This window comes from Periplaneta americana, chromosome 2 (assembly GCF_040183065.1).
Source record: "Periplaneta americana isolate PAMFEO1 chromosome 2, P.americana_PAMFEO1_priV1, whole genome shotgun sequence".
Lineage (NCBI taxonomy): Eukaryota > Metazoa > Arthropoda > Insecta > Blattodea > Blattidae > Periplaneta > Periplaneta americana.
The window spans coordinates 169,628,827-169,652,012 of NC_091118.1; the positions used below are offsets into that span (position 1 = coordinate 169,628,827).

The 23,186-nt window shown below is 32.1% G+C and overlaps 2 protein-coding genes across 6 annotated transcripts in view; one reads left to right on the forward strand and one right to left on the reverse strand.

The window, feature by feature from the left end:
• The window catches only part of LOC138694804 (pancreatic triacylglycerol lipase-like), a 242,331-nt gene extending 236,926 nt beyond the window's left edge, over positions 1-5,405 (forward strand). For all 5 annotated transcript variants that reach the window (XM_069818889.1, XM_069818886.1, XM_069818888.1 and 2 more), the window contains one exon: positions 904-5,405. In XM_069818889.1, coding sequence (XP_069674990.1) covers positions 904-1,012 — 109 coding nt within the window. In that variant the 3' untranslated portion in view covers positions 1,013-5,405. The remainder of the gene's footprint in view (positions 1-903) is intronic.
• A 3,700-nt stretch (positions 5,406-9,105) lies between these two features.
• Positions 9,106-23,186, reverse strand: part of LOC138694806 (uro-adherence factor A-like) — a 28,806-nt gene continuing 14,725 nt past the window's right edge. The window contains exons 6-10 of the mRNA XM_069818891.1: positions 20,332-20,490; positions 20,000-20,141; positions 16,837-16,942; positions 10,670-10,897; positions 9,106-10,430 (exon numbers count right to left, since the gene is read on the reverse strand). Of these exons, the coding sequence (XP_069674992.1) occupies positions 10,386-10,430; positions 10,670-10,897; positions 16,837-16,942; positions 20,000-20,141; positions 20,332-20,490 (680 nt within the window). The 3' untranslated portion in view covers positions 9,106-10,385. The remainder of the gene's footprint in view (positions 10,431-10,669; positions 10,898-16,836; positions 16,943-19,999; positions 20,142-20,331; positions 20,491-23,186) is intronic.

The following is a 23,186-nucleotide window of genomic DNA, read 5'->3' on the forward strand; positions in this document are numbered from 1 at the left end:
TGAATAATCTTTTGTTTACAGTGTTCCTTATAAAGCAATGTTTATGGGTAGCACTAATTAGCTTGTTGTGAATAATTTTATTAATACCGGTAGGCTTATTCTTAGCAATTTGTTTGCTGTATTTGAAATGCTGATCTGTGAGATCTGTGAATGAAGAAAAAACTTCAATTGTCTGAAAATCCTTTCATTTAAAGTAGTATTTGATCCACTATTTAAAGAGATGGCATGATTAAAAAATGAACAAACAATAGAAGTGGTGTATTTTTGTTGATTTTTCTTGAAAAACGAAATAGTTTTACAGTAGAATACCTCTTAACCGGCACCAAAGGGACCAGGCTAGTTCCGGACACGAGATTTTGCCGGATAATTGAATAAATACCGGTACATATAAAAAAGTTCGTATTTCATGATGCCAAATGTTGAAACTGCAGCCATGTGAAGCTTATTTCTCTATCACTTGTTCGTAACTGAATAAATATAAAAACTGTGTGGATTTTTCTTATTAAAATACATCACACAACACAAATAATAGACTAATTCTAGGTTCAATATTGACTGAAAATGAAAGTTCGTGCAAGGTTTGAAAGGGAACATTGTATATCGTATTTGCAATTTTAAAAATATGATCGTGCTCACTCGTTTTTCAAACTTTTCCTCGATTTTGTAAAAAGCACTTTTCAACCTTGTATCGTAATATACTATTCAGCATTTTCTTTTCTTCTGCTAAGTTTTAATTTCTATCAATGTTTATCCTTGAGATAGGTACGTATCTTTAAAATAAAAGTATTAGATAATATGAAGTATTTTACTACTGGCAGTAGGTCTACTATCTTTAAGTACGCTATAATGAATTTTGTTATGCAATAATTTGATATTTAAGTCATGCTATTGAATGTTTTTCAGGAAAAGGGCGACAACAGACATAATGAGCAAACTGTGCACTCCTGGAAATCGCGAATATGCAGACATAGCTTCAAGATCATCTGCATCTTTCTATGATACCTGTTCATAGCATGACTGAATGTGTCTTCCAGTATTGGAATGCCATCATGTTCAATTAAGTTGATTTTTTAACTTTTTTCAGAACAAAGTGATATAAACCGAATGAACTTTTATGAACTGGAGAACTCTGTGTCAACAGGGATGATTTTCAACATATTAATGGCTGTCGATTGACAACCAGCATCTTGGCTGTGCAGAGGCAATGAACGTTGAACATTGCAACGTTTTGTCCGAGTATTCATAAAGCTCTCCTCAGTTGGGAAGTCCGCTTCTCTCAAAGAGCATGATCTAATATGGGCAGTTCTAGTCCAAACTACTGACCTCCATCTCATCGCTTCGATGAAATCTATAAGTTATCTCAGTTCATTGTAACTACAGAAACTATGCAAGTTGGCAAGAGAAAATACTTGCAGGGATATTTTTGCAATGCAATTACTGTATATTCAGCATTATTTTACACAGTGCAGAACTGTTCATTATGACTGCATTCCGTAAGGGTCTCCCTTGTAATTGTACAACAGAGTAACAGTGATTCTCAAATCATTTTAAGCAGTGTATATAAATAAGTTGAGAAGAAGAAGAATATTATTTATGAGTTCTGGAAGAGGATTTAGTTTTGATAAAAGTTGCCTGGAGTGAGTATTAGCAACAGCTTAATTTGTAAGATTGATTTACAATTTATTACAACATATCATGAGTTGTTGAAAACGTGTAAATGAATTATTCCATTATAAATAATTATTTTATACAACGACTTTTATCACGATACTTTTAGTTCGAATATTTCCATACGTGACTGTAACAGGAAGAGAAAAGAAATTAATTCAGATATAGTCGACTCCTGATAATTTCCTTTGCATGTGATTCGCGATCGTTTTTTTTTCGCAGGGGGTGGGGCAAAGTAACATTACCATTTTCATTTTCATTTTTACTCGATTTACGCTCTCTCCCTCCTCCTGTTACTTTTAAGAAATTTGCGATCTAGAATCAAAAAAAAAAAAATAAATAAATAACAATCCTCTAAAAAAAAAAAAAAAAAAAAAAAAAGACATTATTTTTGTTAAAGTTATTACGATCTTTTATAAAACTTACGTTTCTATCTAGTTTATCCCACTGCAGTATTGCATGACATCATAATGTTTCGAAATGTTTTGCGCTGTTTCACATTTTGCACTTCATTTTGAATTGCATGTTAGTAATTAAACCTATCATAGTAACATTTACAGGAATTAAAATAATAATAAAAAATTTTGCGGATAATTTGCGATTTTCGATATTTCGCGGAAGTTCATGCATTAATTGCCACGAATTGTCGGGAGTTGACGGTATTTCATTCTTAGGGATCAACCCGAAGTTCATTTTTATTGTTCAATTAAAAGTGTTGTCATTTTATATTGAAAATACTTTCTATTACATTTTTACGTGCAGGAGTAAATAGTCTCTAAAACTTGAATTATCTGCAATTTTTAGGGAAGCTAGAGAATCTTTTTAAATTGTTTCTGTTGGAAAATGTTTTTATATTAATATGTTGTCAAATAAAATTGAGTACAAATTTGTTTAAATTGACTTTCAGACTAATGATATTTGCAGTATTAATTGAAAAGTCTACACTTCTTTAATGCAGGCATTTAGTTAATTAGTGAAATAAATCACTTATATTTGTAACTGTTTTATCCTCTGTTAATATTTCTCCCACATTAAGACCTATATTTTAATGATAATCCACAAAATTATTTTTAATTATGGTATCACCAGTTACAGGTGAAGATATAATTCTACCTATGATTTTTTTTTTATTTTATTCCGGTTATAAAAATATAATATAGCCTACAAACTATTCATGCCGTTCATAAATTATTGAAAATACTGTACCAACGTATGAGTTATGCAGTATTATAAAATATGAAACAAAATCTGTGCTTCGAACAAAATAAAAGAAAAACAGAGTTCAGGCGCTGCTTCACGAAACATAATTTTTGATGCCAGGTATGTTTCTTGTTTACACAGATTGTGTAATAATACTCCCATCAGAAAAGTGAAACACATTAAAAGTAGTGGAAGACTGTGAAGTAAATCACAATGTTTTATATTGTAGCATAAAAGTAAAGACTATTATAATTTGCTATACTTTAATATATCCTTTTCTCCAAATGTCAATACTGGTACAGCATAAATACATTCTTCATTTTTGGATACATTCTTTTAACACACATACCGGTATTCAATAACGTTCATAAGTGAAATATATTCGTTCGTAAATCTTGAGTTGTATTGAAAAGTACGAATTTCACTGCCCCTTACATTAAAGCACAATAAGCTTTCGGAATATAAGAAACAAATTCTATAATAAATATTTACACAGTAATGGTTTTTTTATTTGTTTCCCTCTTCAGAATCGAAGAATGTCCGGTCTAAATACATGCCGGTATTATATTAAACTGTAACTTACAATGATTTATTTATTATCAAGTAGAAATGGCCAATTATATGTATCAAAATGATTAGTAAAGTTGGTTTAAACTCAAATGATTAATGACAATTACACTTAACACTTTTGAAGGGAAGAATATAAAAAGATTAAATATTCTATTTAGATCAATCAAATGTTGCCGACTATGTGTCTTACTCCAAATAACTTCTTTGATATTATTTTATTCTACTAATAAGTGTAACTTGAATTAGAACTTCCTTTGTAGTTTAGATTTGGAGTTCGGTACACTTCTATATACACGTAACATAAACTTTAAACTAATAATGTTATTTTTAGATAGTAATCTCATGAATATGAGAAGAGTATCCTGAGTATTACTATATGAGTTGATGAATCACTGTGCCAATTACTACTTAATGAATGGAAAGTTAGTATATAGATTGCAATGTATCTTAGACCGATCACTTTCACATCTGTCACCATTTTATGAAATATTAGTAAAAAGGGTCGTTAATTTAGCGTAGAACATAATTAAAATAAATGAGAGCAGTGTTGCATTGTTCCTGATAAAATGTAATTACAAAATGACTGTGTTTAGGTAAAAAGGCTTAACCTTCGTTTTTTAAATGTGACTTCATTTTGCTGTAACTAGTGTAATAAGATAAGTTAAGATTGAATTACAAAACGTGAAGATAGCCTATGTTTTTTGGCAATTATGTTTACATTCCTTCATATAAAGTAACTAATAATAATGTTTTTAAAAGCGAAATAGCTGAACTGATAAAAAAAATGAATACCATAAAACGGGATGAATAGAGACGCAGTTTTACCACAGTCTGGTAAATAGTCACGAAGCTCAATACGTAGTAAATATGCATCTATAGATAGTTGCTAACCACTAGGATCGCTAATAGCGCCTCATTAAAGACAATGCGAAATAGTACCAGCACAGTCTATTGTTCCTAACATCCTCACAACTCATGCTTCGTGGCTGTATATACTAGACTGTGATTTTACTATTTTTTTGTATCAAAGAGTAAATATAATAATAAGAGTGTTTATTTGTTCAACACAGAACTGCAGGCATTGTATTCTTCACCTGACATAATTAGGAACATTAAATCCAGACGTTTGAGATGGGCAGGGCATGTAGCACTTATGGGCGAATCCAGAAATGTTAGTTGGGAGGCCGGAGGGAAAAAGACCTTTAGGAAGGCCGAGACGTAGATGGGAAGATAATATTAAAATGGATTTGAGGGAGGTGGGATATATGGATTAATCTTGCTCAGGATAGGAACCAAGGGCGGGCTTATGTGAGGGTGGCAATGAACCTCCGGGTTCCTTAAAAGCCAGTAAGTAAGTAAGTTTATTTGTTCACTCGTTATGAATAATACATAAACACACTTATTATTATATTTACTCTTTGTCACAAAGAAATAAAAAATAGTAAAAATTCGTCCCTATTCACCCCATTTTATTTCAATTTTATCGTTACATTCGCTCTATCTTTCCTTAAAATTCTAAGAGAATAGTGTAAACGAATATTGTTAATTTGCAGAAAAATCAGAATAAAATAATGAAACTGTGCAGTTTTGATTAGTGTTGCAATTAAAAAATATAAATATTATTTTTGATTATAAAAGATAAGACATTTATGTTTGTATGTGTTCTAAAATTTAAAAGACTTAAATTTTTAACGTACAGATTGTTTAAGTGATGGGTCTATAATACAAGTATTTCATGCATAAGTATTATTTTAATACTCAACCTGCCCATTTTAATGTTGTAGATCATGCCTTTACTCACTCACTCACTCATGAATGTCATGGGTTTATTAGTTTGTAATTATATGAACCAAAGTCCTTCCAGACTAGTGGTTTTCCAGTAGTCTGACAATTTATTACATATATTATCTTTTATCTACTATATTGTGTATTATACAAAATATTTTGAATAAAGAGTAATATATATGAAACAAGAGACAAAGTTACTACAATTACCTACCTCTTAAAAGTTGAAGGATGAAATGCCTGAGAAAGAATGCTGGTATATAGCGTCATTATCTTGGGATACCTATTTATCACGCTCTGAAAGAAGTCCTTTTGCCCGGCTGCTTTTGAATATAGAGTACCTGTATCAATTTGTTACCTGAGCTCGTTATTAACTAGTGTGAGAGGTTTAATAAATATTTTTGCAGCTAGAAGTAATATCATTCTTATTAAAGATAAGTCTATGTTTGTACACTTATTTGAAAATTAATTCGATTTAAAATTACAGGGTGATATAATTTTATCTGTGGAGAATTTGGGTACAAAATAATGCTTAGCTTTTTTTTTTAATTTTAATGTGTTGCATATTATTAAATTGAAAGGGATGAGAATGAGAAAATCCAAAGCCACACTTTTAACAAAAGCTATTTTTGTATGAGTTCATTTCTTACATGTATGGGGAAGCTACCAGTAAAATAATATCAAAATTACTCAAGAAATGATGTAAGTATATGCCAAAGAAATATGATACCGCACCTAATAGCATTGGACTCTGAACCTTTAATATGCTCTCCTGTAAAATTCTATGTGTTTGGCTTAGGACTATATCATTCTCACCCCTTTAATTGAAAGACGACCATTGAGCTTAGTATGTAGTCATGTGTGAAAATGAAGATAGTACCGAATGAAAAATAGTAATATGCGTTACAAGTGCGGTATGTTCAAGTTTTCATGTTCGAGGAAAAGTTTGAAAAAGCGAAACGTAGTTGAGCTTTTTTAATTTCCGAGAATTGAAAGAAAACATACCGCTCGTGTATCGTACATTATTTTGTGCGAAGATCGTTTATTACATACCTGAAAGAGGAATTTCTAATTAGTTGCAATGAAATCTCCATCTTGGTTTCTGTTCAATGACGGCAAATTTGCAAAACAAAAATATCTATCTTCAACATTGTTGCTTTAAAATGTTTTCTGTGTTTACTATTCTCCAGCAGGCCGTGATATACGTCTGTCTTTCCCCCCCCCCCCCAGTCTATGATGAGTCTGGAATCTTGTTGATTTTTTCACGGCTTCCTTAATGTTACTTGCATCACGAATGCAGTAACTTTAGTAGAGTTGTAGAGTTTACTTAATTTTTTGGAAATATTTAAAAACAATAATTAATAGTGCAATTTAGGTGAAATTGCCGTGGTAAGTTTCCAATTTATAATTATTACTATATTGAACGTCTCTAAAAATACTTGTAATATGTTAAAAGCCTAAAGCAGTAAAATCAATATGTCACTTAAGCGGTAAGAAGAGGGAAATTGCTATGTGTGTGTTAGGTTGGGAATACTGAATGTGGAATTTTAGACTTTCCGCGGATTGGTTTTGTGCGGAAACCAAGCAAATACGCACGATCTCGCACAAACGAATTTTTATTTGAGATATTTTATAGACCAATTTCTTGGAGAAAGTCTCCGCAGAAAATTATGTGGATCTCACTGCCTAACTTTGTATAAGTTCTAGTGGTATGAAGGAGTGGAAGACCCAATCGAAGCTGCTGTTACTTGAAATGGAAAGGAGTGAGGAAACTTGCAGTTCTACCCATCATATCACCTGATCTCTTTGTTGGACGGATAGTATATTGCAACATAAGGAGATTGTGTTCGGTGGTTTCTTATACTTTGTTGAATTTGCTGTTGACAAATTTGTTGGAGAAATTTTAATGACATACACATTATTTTGTGACTAGATGGCCAGTTTTCCTATGTTGCCAAGGTTCGAAAGTCTAGCAGCGTATTTTGATATATATTTTTTTAAATGTTATTGATGTGTTGTAGCATTCTTTATAATGAATTTCATGTAATGCTTTTTAAATCTAACTTTTCGTTATAATGAATTCAAAAGAAACATTTTGAAATGGATATATTATATTTAATTATAATTCAGTAATAAATAAAAGATATTCGAAAAATATAATAAAATCGGCAAAAATTTTAACAAATGAACATCTCTTGGATCTCTCACAATATAATATGAATACTTAAAAGAATTCAGTTATAACTAAGTTACAGATCATTGGAATCATTTCATTAAGGAGATCTGACGAGTTCTTACTTAGTAAATTTACCGTTATTCAAGATGATAACTGAGAGAAGAAAATAGGGCGGTCATTAAAAGGTTGTGTTCCTCTATAATTGTGTCTGATGTAATGATGTCCTTCTTGAAGGTGTCTAAATTCGTCAATCTGTAGGAAACGAAATTAATAAAATTCTTGAATAAAATCGAAAAAGGAGTTTGAAGTTAATTTTATTACATTATTAAATATTTTCAATCTATTTTTAGTTTTACTGGCCATAAAATTGATAAAATTGTGTTACTAGAGAAAACAGACAAATTAAACAATTAGATATAGGGTGCGTCAGAAAGAACGGATGGATTTCACAGGGCAAGAAAATTGTAAGGATTCATCAAATCAAAAATTCATTGTTATCAACAGATTCACCAATACATGCAGTTTATTTATGGTATACAACATCATCCATATGATGTCCTTGGCTTTCGATACAGGCATCGAGGCGTTTTCTGAAGTTCGCCCTCACTTTCACAGTCATAGTTGGTGGGATTGCCGCGATTTCTTCGAGAATCGCCGTCTTTAGTTCGTCCAGTATATGTGGTTACTTACGCCTTCAAATGGTCCCAAAGAAAGAAGTCGCAGGGCGCGAGATCTTACCGTAACCTTGGACAATTTCAGTGCAATGGCATGTTTGCGGGCTGATCTTTGAGGTGACCGGACAACCTACTGTCTGTCTCCACATTTGCAGGTGTACACGCGCTCCGTGTTCTTCCAGGTTATTTCTTCTTTAATATTGAACCTGTGGTACGAAATGAAGCCACCCACCACAAAATTGTATTCCGAGTTGGAATCCTAGCATGACGTCCGATGTCGAAATGAGTCCTGAGTGGCGATCACAGACTCTTCATTTTTCAAAAATGTCTGTGCAATGAAAGCACGTTGTACACCAGACCAACATCATGTTCTCGACTGAAACTGCATTCTCTCGCTGACCTAACAGTCGTGGTCCTCCTCACTTTATCCTCTTGCTGCGTATCGATAGTTTGAAATCCATCCGTTCTTTCTGACGCACCCTGTATAATCTTTACATAAAGATTAATTTTTGGAACCATTGTTACCCATTATAATCTTTGTTATTGTGCTGGTTAGTTTTCATTGTTTCCACTGAAAGGATAGAGTAGGTAATAAGCTAGTACTTAACAAATGAATTGATTTGCAACGAGCTCAAAAGAAAAACGATATTTCCAACGAGAGTTTCTTGTACTTTTGTATAGTTCTTGTAACTTACTAGTTACAAGTGAAGTTTGCTTTGTTCTATTTCACAAAATATTAGTATTAGTGACTTGCTTGTTCATATCTTTTATAGATTTCAATATCAGTAGAAGTAGTGAAAATGATACCATAGGTAATAAATTTTTCCTTGTATTTAGAGAAAGAATAGGTGGCTTTATTTTTTCAATAGGTGACGTGTAATAAAAATTATTGCATGCCATGAGATGTACAGACGTGGACAGATTATTAGCAAAATTGAAGATTTTTATTATAAATTTTTACAAAATATGATTCTTCAATTCAGACTGCAATTGACATTTTTGCGTATTTCCAAATTATTAGCAAGATTTGTATTGTATATTTTTAGAAAATTTGACTCTTCAATTTGGACTACATTTGATATTTTTCCATATTTACAAATTATTGGCAAAACTGAAGATTTTTACTATATATTTTTACCAAATTCGACTCTTCAATTTGGACTACAGTTCACATTTTGGATATTTCCAAATAATTAGCAAAACTGAAGATTTTTATTTTTTATATTTTGACAAAATCTGACTCTTCAATTTAGACTGCAGTTGACATTTTTGCATATTTACAAATTTTTAGCAAAATTAAAGATTTTTATTATATATTCTTACAAAAATTGGCTCTTCAATTTAAACTACAGTTGACATTTTTGCATTTTTCTGTCTACTATAATGATAGAAATATGAAAAATTGTCAACTGTAGTGTAAATTGAAAAGTCAAATTTTGTAAACAGAATTATCATAAAAATCGTCAATTTTGTTAATAATTTGTCCACGTCTGTAGATTAGAACATACTACATAATAAAAGTAAGCTAAAGCAATATCAGCTAGACACCAAATACTAACTAATCAAACTACACTCTTCATTTATCAAACCACAAAAATCCACAAAATGCTTACCGGTACTATCAATTGTTTGAAACGTAAGTACCATACATAAATGAGTGAATTAGAAAGTCACAACTACAGAGGATTCCAGGTTAAGAAAGTAGCTTTGGGCATATGAGGCTATTCCATCAAATGACAAGTTGCTATAGAAACGTCTATCCAACCATATGTAGCTTCTATAGTATACTAGACAAGATCCTTAAAATCAATGCTTTTTCTTAACTTGGAATTTAACAGTAATAACTATAGACTGATTATTTAGTCCTGACAGCTCAGCAACGCGAAAGAGGGGAAGTAATAGGAGGAGTGGGGAGAGTTCCGGAGTAGAGATAAGGGCGAGCGATCGGTAAAGGAATGCAGTACAGCTTAATTGTACTGGAAACATACTGCTCTACCGCACACATGACATCCAATCACTCCGAAGACAAGCGAGTGAATAACCCAAACACCCCTTGGCGTAACTAAATGGACTCGCCTGTCCCAGGCGCACATCTCCGGCGACTGTCAGGACTAAATAATCGTACTGTAATAAGTAAGCATGAATAACATATTTTCTTATAATATACAAAATTTGTATATTTATTTTTGGAACAGAAAAATTTACTGTATACTCCACGTGAATTTTATTTGTAACTTTTAACTACTGGTAATATGCCATATTTTTATGAAATAGACCCCAAATGTGGTGAACTAAATCCTTCCTGAACTCTGCTAGCCTAATAGTGTCAGGAAATTCAATTTCTGAGGTGCAGACATCTGTAAAATATAATCCACAACCATCAGTGTTATAATGATAAACAATAATTACGATTAATAGAGTTTAATTTTGAAGTGGACATAAATGTTTTCCAAAGAAAGTTTTGCTCAGAACTCTTATCGTCCTCTGTCAGATTTGAACAAGTGTTTTATATTCTATATTAAGCATTGATATTTGATAGTCAAGTACGAGACTGTGATGTTATGTAATAGGCTACGTAATATTTGACTGAACTAACCTGTCTGTGAGAGACTTCAATGACATCAGGATATACTATCCAGGTGACATTTCTGGCGCACACAGGCATTGTCAACGATCCAGGATATGTGTAGTAACCAGTTGCTTTTTCTTTATCTCCAAGCCATAATAGAGCATGAGAATCAATTTCTGTTTTTGTAAATGGATATTGTACTTCTTTTAAAGCACGACATACTTTTTCAAACTTATGATTATCTTTGTTACATGCCTGTGAAGAGAATGAACATTTATATTCTCAAGAAACACATTCAAAACAGAATTTGTAAGATGCATAACGAGTTTAGGATATTAGCACTAAAGTAATATACGATAACCTTACTTTATTTTTTTCTTTTTATTTGTTTTCGAACATTTTGTTCAATGAACAAGTATTATGATGCAAAAAAGGAGAGATTTAGAGATTTTTGCCGATCTTTGATACTGAAAAAAAGGTTTTTGATATTCATTCCATCCATCCATCCATCGTGTCTGTTTGTGTACCATACCATGTACCCAGCGAATAGGGATTATAAAGAATGGACACTTCGCGTCGGTACTTTGCTGTAGCCGGACTGATTTCAATGACCTTCAAGCAGCTAAAGCGTGAGATTCTGCTTTGTCCCTAGAGTTGGCGCTGACATCACACCAGCTAGCAGTCGACACAGCAGAAATATAACACATATAATTAATACATCTAGGTACATTATGTACTCAAATACAATAAATTGGATCCATAAAATAATAAATCCGTCATTAACTGTAATGTCTAGACTCTAGAGTTCCTTTATAATGAGAGTTGAGACGTTGACCCCAACAACAATTAAAATATGTAATGATTTAATAGCGCTGAAAATGGAAAAACAAAACTCTTACGAGAAGTAAAACCATATACCTATGTTATATTATATACAAATATTAAACGAATTCGATACTTAATTTTATAATGTATTATATTATTTTATAATATAATCTATGATATCTGAAATATAAAATATTATTATTACAACTAGTTTGTCACTGAGAAATAAGGAAAAGCTGTTAACTTGAATTTATTTGAAGCAAAGCGTCACTGGATTATGCAATAAGGTAGGCGATGTTTGGATTCTGTGTCTCAACCTTCGAGCATTAAAGTATATCTATTTCATGTTCGAAGGTCTCAACTCTATTCCCAATTATTATCTTAGCGTATGCTCGATTACACTAACCTCTAGCGCTTGAAAGTGGAACTATACGCTGGCGCACAGAGAAACAAAACACAGGAAAATTCGCTCAGTGTCCATTCTTTATAATCCCTATTCGCTGATGTACCTACATACAGCTATTTCTCATAATCTTTGCACATAATTTGTTCATATTCAGTAATGATGAACATAAGATATAATCGTTTATACCAAAAATTGGTATATATATTTCGTAAAAATAAGACAAAATGACCATTTAGTTTCAATCGGCCCTATAACGATTTTCCTGTCTATATTTTTTAGATAAGATGAACTGACAAATTAATACTGGCAGCATAAAGTATGTTGGTGAATCTCATCCATGGGGGCGCGGGCACCTAGAGGTCCGCTGAACAGTTAATGGGTGACAGGGAGCAAGATGATGATTATTATTTTTTATTATTTTATTATTATTACTAGCCGTACCCGTGCGCTCCGCTGCACCCGTTAGAAATAAATATAAAGTAATTACATAATTAAAATAGGACATTTCATCCAGGGAACATTCGTGTTTGATATAAGGATAAATCGTTTATTATGTTACTTAATTTAAATTGTATTTGCACAATTAAAATGCGATCATTTTGATCCAGAGACCACTCATTTGGTCATAAAATTTATTTTAGGAAATACAGGAAACGAATGTACAGAATAGCCAATCAAGTTTTCTATGCATAAGAAGCTATTTTAATCTTACCTGTCCTCGATTCTCTCAGAAGTTACTGTAATAACATTATAGCATTATGTCCATCTAGAGAAACTACACTTTCCAATGGTGAATTAATAATTAATTATACAAATCGGTTAATTTAGCTTCTGATATTACTTCATACAAACACAGAAACACTATCTGTAGGCTATCTTTCATAGCTTTCGATTGTTATTGTCCAAGGCCCCTTATAGACGAAGTCATTTGTTTTTTAATTCATTACACGGCCTTAGATGGCAGTTATTTTAATTTTAAAACTCATTTATCTCATTAAATATCAGTCCTATCAAAATTTTTCAGAGAATAAAACTTATCGGAAATGATTTTTAAAGAAATCTTTCTTATGTAACATTTTTCATAAAAATCAATAATAAGCGAGATATTTCGATTCATTTAATTCAGGCCCCCTTATAACCCCCCTTTTAAATAACATATTTTGAATGCCATATAGCCTAAAATCTAAGTTACAACGAACTTAATTTATATTCCAATTTTCATCGAAATCCGTTCAGCCATTATCGCGTGAAAAGGTAACAAACATACAGACAGACAGACAGACAGACATACAAACAAAAATTTCAAAAAAGCGATTTTCGGTTTCAGGGTGGTTAATTATATATGTTAGGACCAATTATTTTTGGAAAATCAAAAATTACCAGAAAAATTTCGGCTACAGATTTATTATTTGTATAGATTATTATTATTATTATTATTATTATTATTATTATTATTATTATTATTATTATTACTACTACTACTATTTTAATATATGTTATCGGCCCTCCATTAGGGAGGATATGGGAGAAACTGTGATCATTTTTGGAAAAAAAAAAAAAAAAAAAAAAAAATTCGACTTTGTAGAAATCATTGACCTTTCATTTATATGTTGGCCAATTTTATTAACATAATATCCTCAAAATTAATGCTTTAGTTATAACGGTATTTCACAATTACAAACAGGTTATTGTGACGGAAAATCGACATTTTGAAGTCACTTTTCTACACTTTCATTTTAGCTGCAACTACTCACACTCATATACTGTAGGCTCGCAACATATTTTTTGTTAAGAAGTTGAAATTTTTACTGTACGTTCTGAAAAGTATGGTTAACAAAATTACAGAGATTTTTTTTTTGTTAAAGTAAGTATTTTTAAATCATCATATAAGATGAAAAATAAAATATATTATCCGGACATTAAAGAAATTATTTTTTTAACTGACTTTCAGGTAACTTATACATTTAAAATTTAAATTACAGCTCTGCTGTTAAATTATATGCATATCATAGATGCTGTACATTTTTTTTCAAGCTTATAATTTATATTTTGTGGGAGTAGATACATTTTGAAAAAGTCAGAAATTAAAAAAAAAAAAAAAAAAAAAAATGTAATAAATCCGGTACAGTACTCAAAAGTATTAAATTTATATCAATGATGCTTTGGGACATTAATACTAATTGCAAGAGGCTACTGTATGAAAAAAAATTATGCCTCTAGATGTAGATTCATTTTCCGGGCTGAGAGGCCGTGGTCTATTAGTTGGTTTTATACCAGACGTTTCGTCTGCAACTGCGGCAGACATCTTCAGTGGAGTGGTATCCGAGGTCGCAAGACTCTTCTCGGCGTACCTGAGGCAACTGATCCTGTGTCTGAATGAATGAATGAATGAGTGGGGGAAGTGGGAGAAGAAACTTTAAAGGTACGTGAAAACACGTCCTTTTTGCAAGGGGGGAGTTGGGGCTGTGAAAAACTGAGTATGTGAGCTCCAAGCCTCTTGGCCACTTGTCTCACTTCGGGTTTCGCCGCCCCAGTGAAGGAGCGCTAGAAATTTCCAGTGGGTAAGCCGAAAATGGACGTAACTGATTAGCTACAACATACGAGGGGGAGGGGGGCAGAAGTATAGCGACCTGATCCGGAGGAGGGATGCGATGGAGGAGAAGTCTAGGCACGAAACGGTGATAGCCAGTTTGGCTGTTTGAAGATTCGAACGCGTAGGGATTAATCTTACAATAGCCAATTGGCTCTTTGATGATTTTTCTCAGATCAGGAGACCAGCCAATTGGCTCCTTGATGACTCCAGTGATCTGTACAAGGGGACGATTGAACCCTGCCAGGGCCCGAGTTCGATGTGAACAATCATTAATCTTGAGCCGTCACCAATGTCTGGGGAAGTGAATGCAGGTCCGTGGCCCATTTCTTTTAGGGCTCATCCCGACATTTGTCTTAACGCCTTAGGAAAACCACGGAAAAACCTGGTTGTGCGGGTGTATTTATAGTGCGGCTCGCGGGCCGAGGCCTGTTGTCGCTGCGGTCCGCGCCGCTTTGTTCGCTGCTCCCGTTCTGGGTTCCGTCCTTTTGTTGTAGTGGCTTCTTATCTGTTCTGTTTAGGACCGGGTACCAACACTTGTTTAGCTTTACGCCTTCTTCCTTGCGATTAAAGTTGTTGTTATGTTTATGTATTTCGATCGCTTCTCTATGTAGACGGGGGAAGAAGTGCGTCGTCGTGCTCAAGATGTCCGTGTCCTTGAATCCTATGTTGTGATCGCCCTCTTGATAGGCATGTGCTGCCACTGCCGATTTGTCGATCTGTCCTAGGCGGCAATTCCTATTATTTTCTGTCAGTCATAATAGGAATTGCCGCCTAGGACAGATCGACAAATCGGCAGTGGCAGCACATGCCTATCAAGAGGGCGATCACAACATAAGATTCAAGGACACGGACATCTTGAGCACGACGACGCACTTCTTCCCCTGTCTACATAGAGAAGCGATCGAAATACATAAACATAACAACAACTTTAATCGCAAGGAAGAAGGCGTAAAGCTAAACAAGTGTTGGTACCCGGTCCTAAACAGAACAGATAAGAACCCACTACAACAAAAGGACGGAACCCAGAACAGGAGCAGCGAACAAAGCGGCGCGGACCGCAGCGACAACAGGCCTCGGCCCGCGAGCCGCACTATAAATACACCCGCACAACCAGACACAGGATCAGTTGCCTCAGGTACGCCGAGAAGAGTCTTGCGACCTCGGATACCACTCCACTGAAGATGTCTGCCGCAGTTGCAGACGAAACGTCTGGTATAAAACCAACTAATAGACCACGGCCTCTCAGCCCGGAAAATGAATCTACATCTATAGACTCCGGCCGTGAAAGCCTACACTGCAAAATTATGCCTCTAGCTTAAAAATGTATAAAATAACAATTTCACTCAACTCATTTCTTAACTGCTCTTTGGCCCCCAAAGGGTCGCAGTACCCTGGTTGAGAATCACTGTTCTATTCTACATCTTAGGTCAGGGGGCCGCAATAAAGTAAAATGAGGAAAGTGGAATCTCATCATCAAAAGCATTGAGAAAAACTGAAATATGTGACTATATAAGCGATTATTTAAGATTAATTCTTTTGTGCTGAATTATTCCCCCAGTCCAAAACTTCTTCAGACGAAAATTTCAGATTTTAAAAATATCAATACCAATTACTTTGTAAAATTGACATAACATTAGTCATTACAGAAATTAAAAAGAAAAAAACATTTTTTTTCTTTATATAGTTGTAATTTTCTATATTTAAGGTCACAAATGTACTCTCCGAATTTATGTTCATCTCACTTGACATTTAGAGCTAAGATAGAACCATCTGGGATCGATATTTGTGGAAGAGAATTAGTTTTTCGTGTGCCACCAGTCAGATATTTAGACTGTTAAGATAGCTCCTTTGTATACAACAGGCCAATGTTCATAACATAAACAGAATACAATAGTTCTCTCTGAACAATTCATTTTCAGGGTAGGCCTGTTGTTGATTATTCGATGTACGAATATGTAAAATCTTCTTATAAATCAATAGTAGAATACACTTTAATATTTATTTTAATTTTTAAATATATTAAGTTCAAGAAATAGCGTCACAGTATTACAAGTAATTACATTACATGCATAATTATTTGTTATGAATTTATTCTAAAGTAATTAAATACGCCAAATTTATAAATAAAATCAGATTTCTTACTGTTTAGGAATATAAAAATGTCCTTTGTATGCAATGCAGAGAACAAATTTATTTTTATTCGGATTTAATTTATATATAAATTGAAAGAAAATGAACTACAAACAAAAGTATCATCGATAACATAGAAAATAACGACTCGTTACAAGACATGTAAAATTTTCAAGTACCCTGCCTATGTGTCGTCATCAGACACCGATTTTTTATGTAAGTACTATCAATTTATTTTACCTTTAATAGAAGTGCTACTACAGCGATAGCATGAGGTTCACGTGATGCTCTTTGTAATGAGTGGTATTGACTCTTTCGGTAAACAAGGTGAACTTCCATTGCTACACTGAAACAAAATTCATGCATTTAATTGGATAAATAAAGATATTTCTGTTAAGGAGACCGGAAATAAAATTTGTTCCCGATTTACTCTGTAGTTCAGTTTGTTAGATTCTCACTAAGAACTGAATTACAAGTTAGTACTATAAAACCTACAATTTATTCCATTATTATAATGAACATAAATAAATAAATAAATAAATAAATAAGTGACAGGAAATTTATGAAATCCCTTGAATTGCACGAATCGGTCTTATTTTTGGTGTGTAATTTTTTAAGATGGGTAAAGATGAATTTAAGGATTAAATAAATAACCTACCACACCTACAGGCATGATGAGTACATGCTACTCAATAATTGAATCAGTCGAAGCTAAACGGCATTAAGTCACTTTTCACAACTTTTCAGGAGGAGCAAAAAACATTCCACTAATAACACAAATATTATATTTTTCTGTTATAGAAAACAAAAAAATATTTTAAAGTCTTAGTTTCTTCTTTCTCTATTCGATGTGCATGACATCTGTTGTTCAAATTGTTGCATAACCCAAAACTGCATATTTTGACCTACTTCCTTTTAGCTCCAACCGTTTCAATTAGATAATGAAAGAAAACGGACCATATGGAAAACCTCTAGACTCATTAAATAGAGACTGGAGAGAGACTGGTCATGAAGAAAATCACGAGACATGAAGTTCATCTTTCACTAATATTTCCATGGTACCGGTACCACAAGTGATGCTAGAGTTTGCAGGAAAACCTTTCATGACAAAACTAATTTTTTTTTTCTCCCTGCAGGTCGAATATAGACGTTTCACAACAAAATCAAATTTTATGTTAGCACATGTTATAGCTATTCATAAGCATAAATTTATGCTTAGAATTAGAATATGTAATGTGTATAACAAATGAGTTAACATTCAATAATGTTGATGTTAAAAATATGTAGAACCTTGAGGAATTAAAAGGTACCAGTACCATAATATTAATAATAAATAAATGTCATGTTAAAATTGTATTTTAATTTATTTTTATTCTTGATTTAAATATTTATTGGACATTTTTATTTAATACTAGCTGAAAGCACCAGGCGTTGCCCAGGTTTTCCTTTCTGATTCTATTTTTAATTAAACTGGTTATTAAATTTTCGGAAATCTCGCAAACCTAACTGTACACAACCAAAGCGAATTCTCTTTACTAAGCGTTCCTCACCCATAAAGATGAATCTTTACTTAACGTCACTTACATGAATTAATGAGCTCCTTAGCCAAATGCCTGCCAGGGTTAACTCAATTTAAAACACTTGTAAATCAAGCACCGAAAAGAAAACATATTATGTGCCTGACGTTAAACTGTTGTTTTAAATTTATTTATTTACTTGTTTTTATTTATTTATTTATTTATTTATTTATTTATTTATTTATTGATCGATTGATTGATTGATTGATTCATTGATTGATTGATTGATTCATTCATTCATTTATTTATTTATTTATTCTGGTGTAATTAAGGCCATTAGGCCTTCTCTTCCACAGCACCAAAAATACAAATAAAGTAATAGAAAAGTCAAACTATAAACACAGTAAAACCCAACGAAAATATAATTTATTCTCCTCTTTCTGATCAGTTTCAGCATCGAATCAATATAGAGTATACATATATAATTTAATTTATATTGGAAGATTTTTTTATCTCTTGACTGCTGTATACCCACTTATATCATATCCAGTTTTTTTTTTTTTAATATAACTTTAAACTATATCTCATAAATTCAGAACATATTATATTTTTTCTAATTTTATACACAGAATACAGATATATAAACTCGCAATGTCATTTTTTAACATAAAGACTAATATTCTGAGAAACATATAGTCCTACCGATATTTTAGAAGATTTTTATTTCCACAACGCTTAACATACTAAATTTGCAACGTGAACAACAATATTTTGAGAATTAATACGTTATTTTCAGTGGGCTTATGTACATTCACATACTACATTAGCAACATGACAAAAGTATCATTGAATTGCTTATTGATATGTGTAAAATCTTTTTTTTTTTTTTCACTTCTTTGTATAAAATAAAGTTGAGGATGTGAAAAACACGCAGTTTTTAAGTTTACGTCTGCAACTTTGAGCGACTGTCCTTGAGCTTCATTTTAATATGGCCATTACAAATGCTAGTGGCATTGAAATTGCAGTTGCTTAAAACTGAATGAGTACCGGTATCCTAGCAATACGTGGAATAAAAACATCTCTTTTTATTTTTGCAGTTAATATTGCCAATTCTATTACGTTTCGTATGAGTTTTTCACACCAATTCTTATTCGTGCATAATTTTGGTGCGTCAATATTTCGCAATAGCACTATTGGTTATTCATTATTAAGTAAATTATGTGATAACAATCCTTGTAGTTTCAAAGAATTCTAGAATTCAGTTGTATAAAATAGTTTGCTCACTATCTACAAAACTGCATCGAGGAATTCATAATACGGTCCTGGACTGCGTAAATATACTTATTGCATGAATTACCTAGTTTTAGCATTCGCGATCTGTAACAACAGTGTAATTTAATTTCGTGTTAAAATTTCCAAGGCCTCGTGAAAGTCGATGTTGAATACAACAGACAATAATAAAAGAACAATTGACTGTAGAAGATTTTGTATTTTAATATTATACATGAAGATTTGATCTATTTATTTTTATATTTTATAATTTTAATTAATTTAACTTCCATTTGCACAATTTTAATGTAGCCTATGTTCTTCTCCTGGTTATGAAGGTTAAATGTGCAAACTTTGGCACATATCAGTCAAAGCGTATAGATTTGTATAGAGAACATACACACATTACATACCCACATTCAATTTTATATATTAAGATATTATATATATATATATATATATATATATATATATATATATATATATATATATTTTAAACACTTTCATTAATTTCCAAAATTAGTATTTTAAACAAACTATTCTATGAAAGTGAAAACTTAAAGCCTTATACTAATCAATATTCATATTAAGCTTTGTTGGCAATATAGAACACTTACCTTTTGCCTTGCAATGTATGCTCACACCCTTGGTCGTCATTAGGGCCCCAATGGAAATGTAATTGTGTAAATACAAATTCGCCATTTAATGGGCCACCACGTAATACTGGTTGAGGATGGTAGTCAGTCATTTGGATTTCCACTGAAGTAAAAAATTGTTTAGAATCATTTAAGAATTTATATGTAAAAACAAATACTGGTAATTTGCTTTCAGCATAAAATTCTTTGTTCTGATTTCCTTATTTCTATGTAGGTCGTATTCAGTACTGTACGTGTCGCTTAAATTCGATATTAATTGTGAATACAGTAATAGGTAAAGAAAATGTTGACACCTGTGCGTCCATTGTTTGTCAGGATCAAAGGTATAGGATTCGTGAAATCTTCTTCATATATTAAAGGAGGAAAATCTGCTTCGGGAACTTCTTCAGGATTAATATCCACAGGTGACTGAAATTTTGCATCTTTATCAATTTCTTGAAATGGCCAAACACCTGAAAAAATATCATGGTGCAGGAAATACAAACAGAATACACTAAAAATGTGATAATAGTACCGGCATTTATGCTTTTGTGCTGTATGTAGGTATTAAAATATAAATTGAAATATTAGGCCTATTATTATTATTATTATTATTATTATTATTATTATTATTATTATTATTATTATTATTATTAGCCGTACCTGTGCGCTCTGCTGCACCCGTTAGAAATAAATATAAAGTAATTACATAATTAAAATAGGACATTTGATCCAGGGAACATTCGTGTTTGATAGAAGGATAAATCGTTTAATATGTTACTTAATTTAAATTGTATTTAAAATATTAAAATGCGATCATTTTGATCCAGAGACCACTCATTTGGCGCAATGACAGTTCCTTTAACATGTTTCTTAATTGTTATTACCAATTATTTTTGGAAAAGCGAAAATTAACAGAAACAATTTTGGCTACAGATTTATTATTATGTTTATATTATATTATATTATGAAAAAGTGTGTTGATAACGGATGTACTCAAATTAGAAAGTTTTTAATTTGTTGTGGGAGCTCTTGAATCTCAGGAGGAACAACTTTTACAACAGCGCAACATAATCTGCTTGGCTCATTATGCAATTTTTTTTGCATTGCATTTATTGCATATGTATTTTAACACGATTCAATTGAACATAGTTAAAATTTGAATTATAAAATAATGGATTGCTAAGCTAACGTACTATTATACTGCATACTAAATCAATACACTCTCGTTGTTCGTTAATTCTCTGAGATAAAAATGAATATGTTCATAAACATTATTATAAGAAATACAGGAAATGAATATACAGAATAACCTATCAAGTTTTCTGTGCATAAGAAGCTATTTTAATTTTACCTGTCCTCAATTCACTCACAAGCTACTGTAATAACATTATAGCATTATGTCCATCCAGAGAAACTACACTTTCCAATGATGAAATAATAATTAATTATAAAAATCGGTTAATTTAGCTTCCGATATTACTTCATACAAACACAGAAACATTGTCTGTAGGCTATGTTTCATAGCTTTCGATTGTTGTGTCCAAGGCCCCTTATAGACGAAGTCATTTGTTTTTTATTTCAATACACCGCCTTAGATGGCAGTTATTTTAATTTTAAAACTCATTCATCTCATTAAATATCAGTCCTATCAAAATATTTCAGAGAATAAAACTTATCAGAAATCATTTTTAAAGAAACTTTTGCTATGTAACATATTTCACAAAAATCAATAATAAGCGAGATATTTCGATTTAATTCAGGCCTCCTTATAACCCCCCTTTTAAATAACTTATTTTGAATGCCATATAGCCTATAATCTAAGTTACAACGAACTTAATTTATATTCAAATTTTCATCGAAATCGGTTCAGCCATTATTGCGTGAAAAGGTAACAAACTTGGAGACAGACAGACAGACATACAAACAAAAATTTAAAAAAAGCGATTTTCGGTTTCAGGGTGGTTAATTATATATGTTAGGACCAATTATTTTTGGAAAATCGAAAATTACCAGAAAAATTTCGGCTACAGATTTATTATTAGTATAGATTATTATTATTATTATTATTATTATTATTATTATTATTATTATTATTATTATTATTACTACTACTACACTTTATGTAGATGTACTTTATGCTTTAGTATTAAACTATTAAAAAATCTGAAAACATGTAGCCTAACCACAAGTGTCATTGGGGGAGAGAAGAGGAACGAGTGAGACATGCTCCACCAAACAGTAGCTAATCAACTAAAAATTTTAATTCCTGTTGGCACTGCAATAATTATAGTAGCTGATGTAAAATATGCTCGTGTATCAACATCCATTCCAAAATAATTTTCGACAATTTTGTGTTATGTCAGTTTATTTACACTACAATGTGAAAAAAAGGAAAAATAACCCAATATAATATAAAGTTCGTAATAAAATCATATTTGCAATTTTAATCATGATTACAGACGAGCAAAATATGAAATTTCATATTCTAAACAATCTAAACCATACTTGCTTTCAGCATGTTTATGCAGATTTTTCACGAATACAACTAACGCCAAACAAAATTTTCATATTTCATAATATTTTTGTAAAATTTTCACATTTCATAAAAAATTTATATTTTTCATACTTTTCACGATTTTCTCCCCTCAGTTAATATTTCTATAATTATCACTCAACCAGACTTTCCGGATATTATAAAGAGACAATAGAAATGTTTACCAGGAAACACTTGAAAAACCCAAGCCACCCATTCCACCAACATTCCAGGATTCCCAGGGGGATAAGTGACCGAGACACACAAGGAGAAATGTAACATCTGTGAACCGACTATACATTATTATCGCACAAAATATCTTCTGACGTCAGCAGGGCACTATCCCCATTTCTTTGTTAAGTTTTGTAGGCATTTCACACTGCACAACACCTTTATTAAGAAAGTAGCACTATCCAACATAGATCTTTATCAGACTAGATCAGATATACATTCCTTCAACACTAGAAATAAAGATGAATTAGATTACACAAGGTGCAGATTGAGCGTGAGCTCAAATACTTGCTTTTTTAATGGCATAAATATATTTAATAAGCTACCATTGGAGGCGAGAAAGATACCAATAAATAGGTTTAAGTCCTGCATACATAGATGGTTGCTGAACAGACCTTTCTA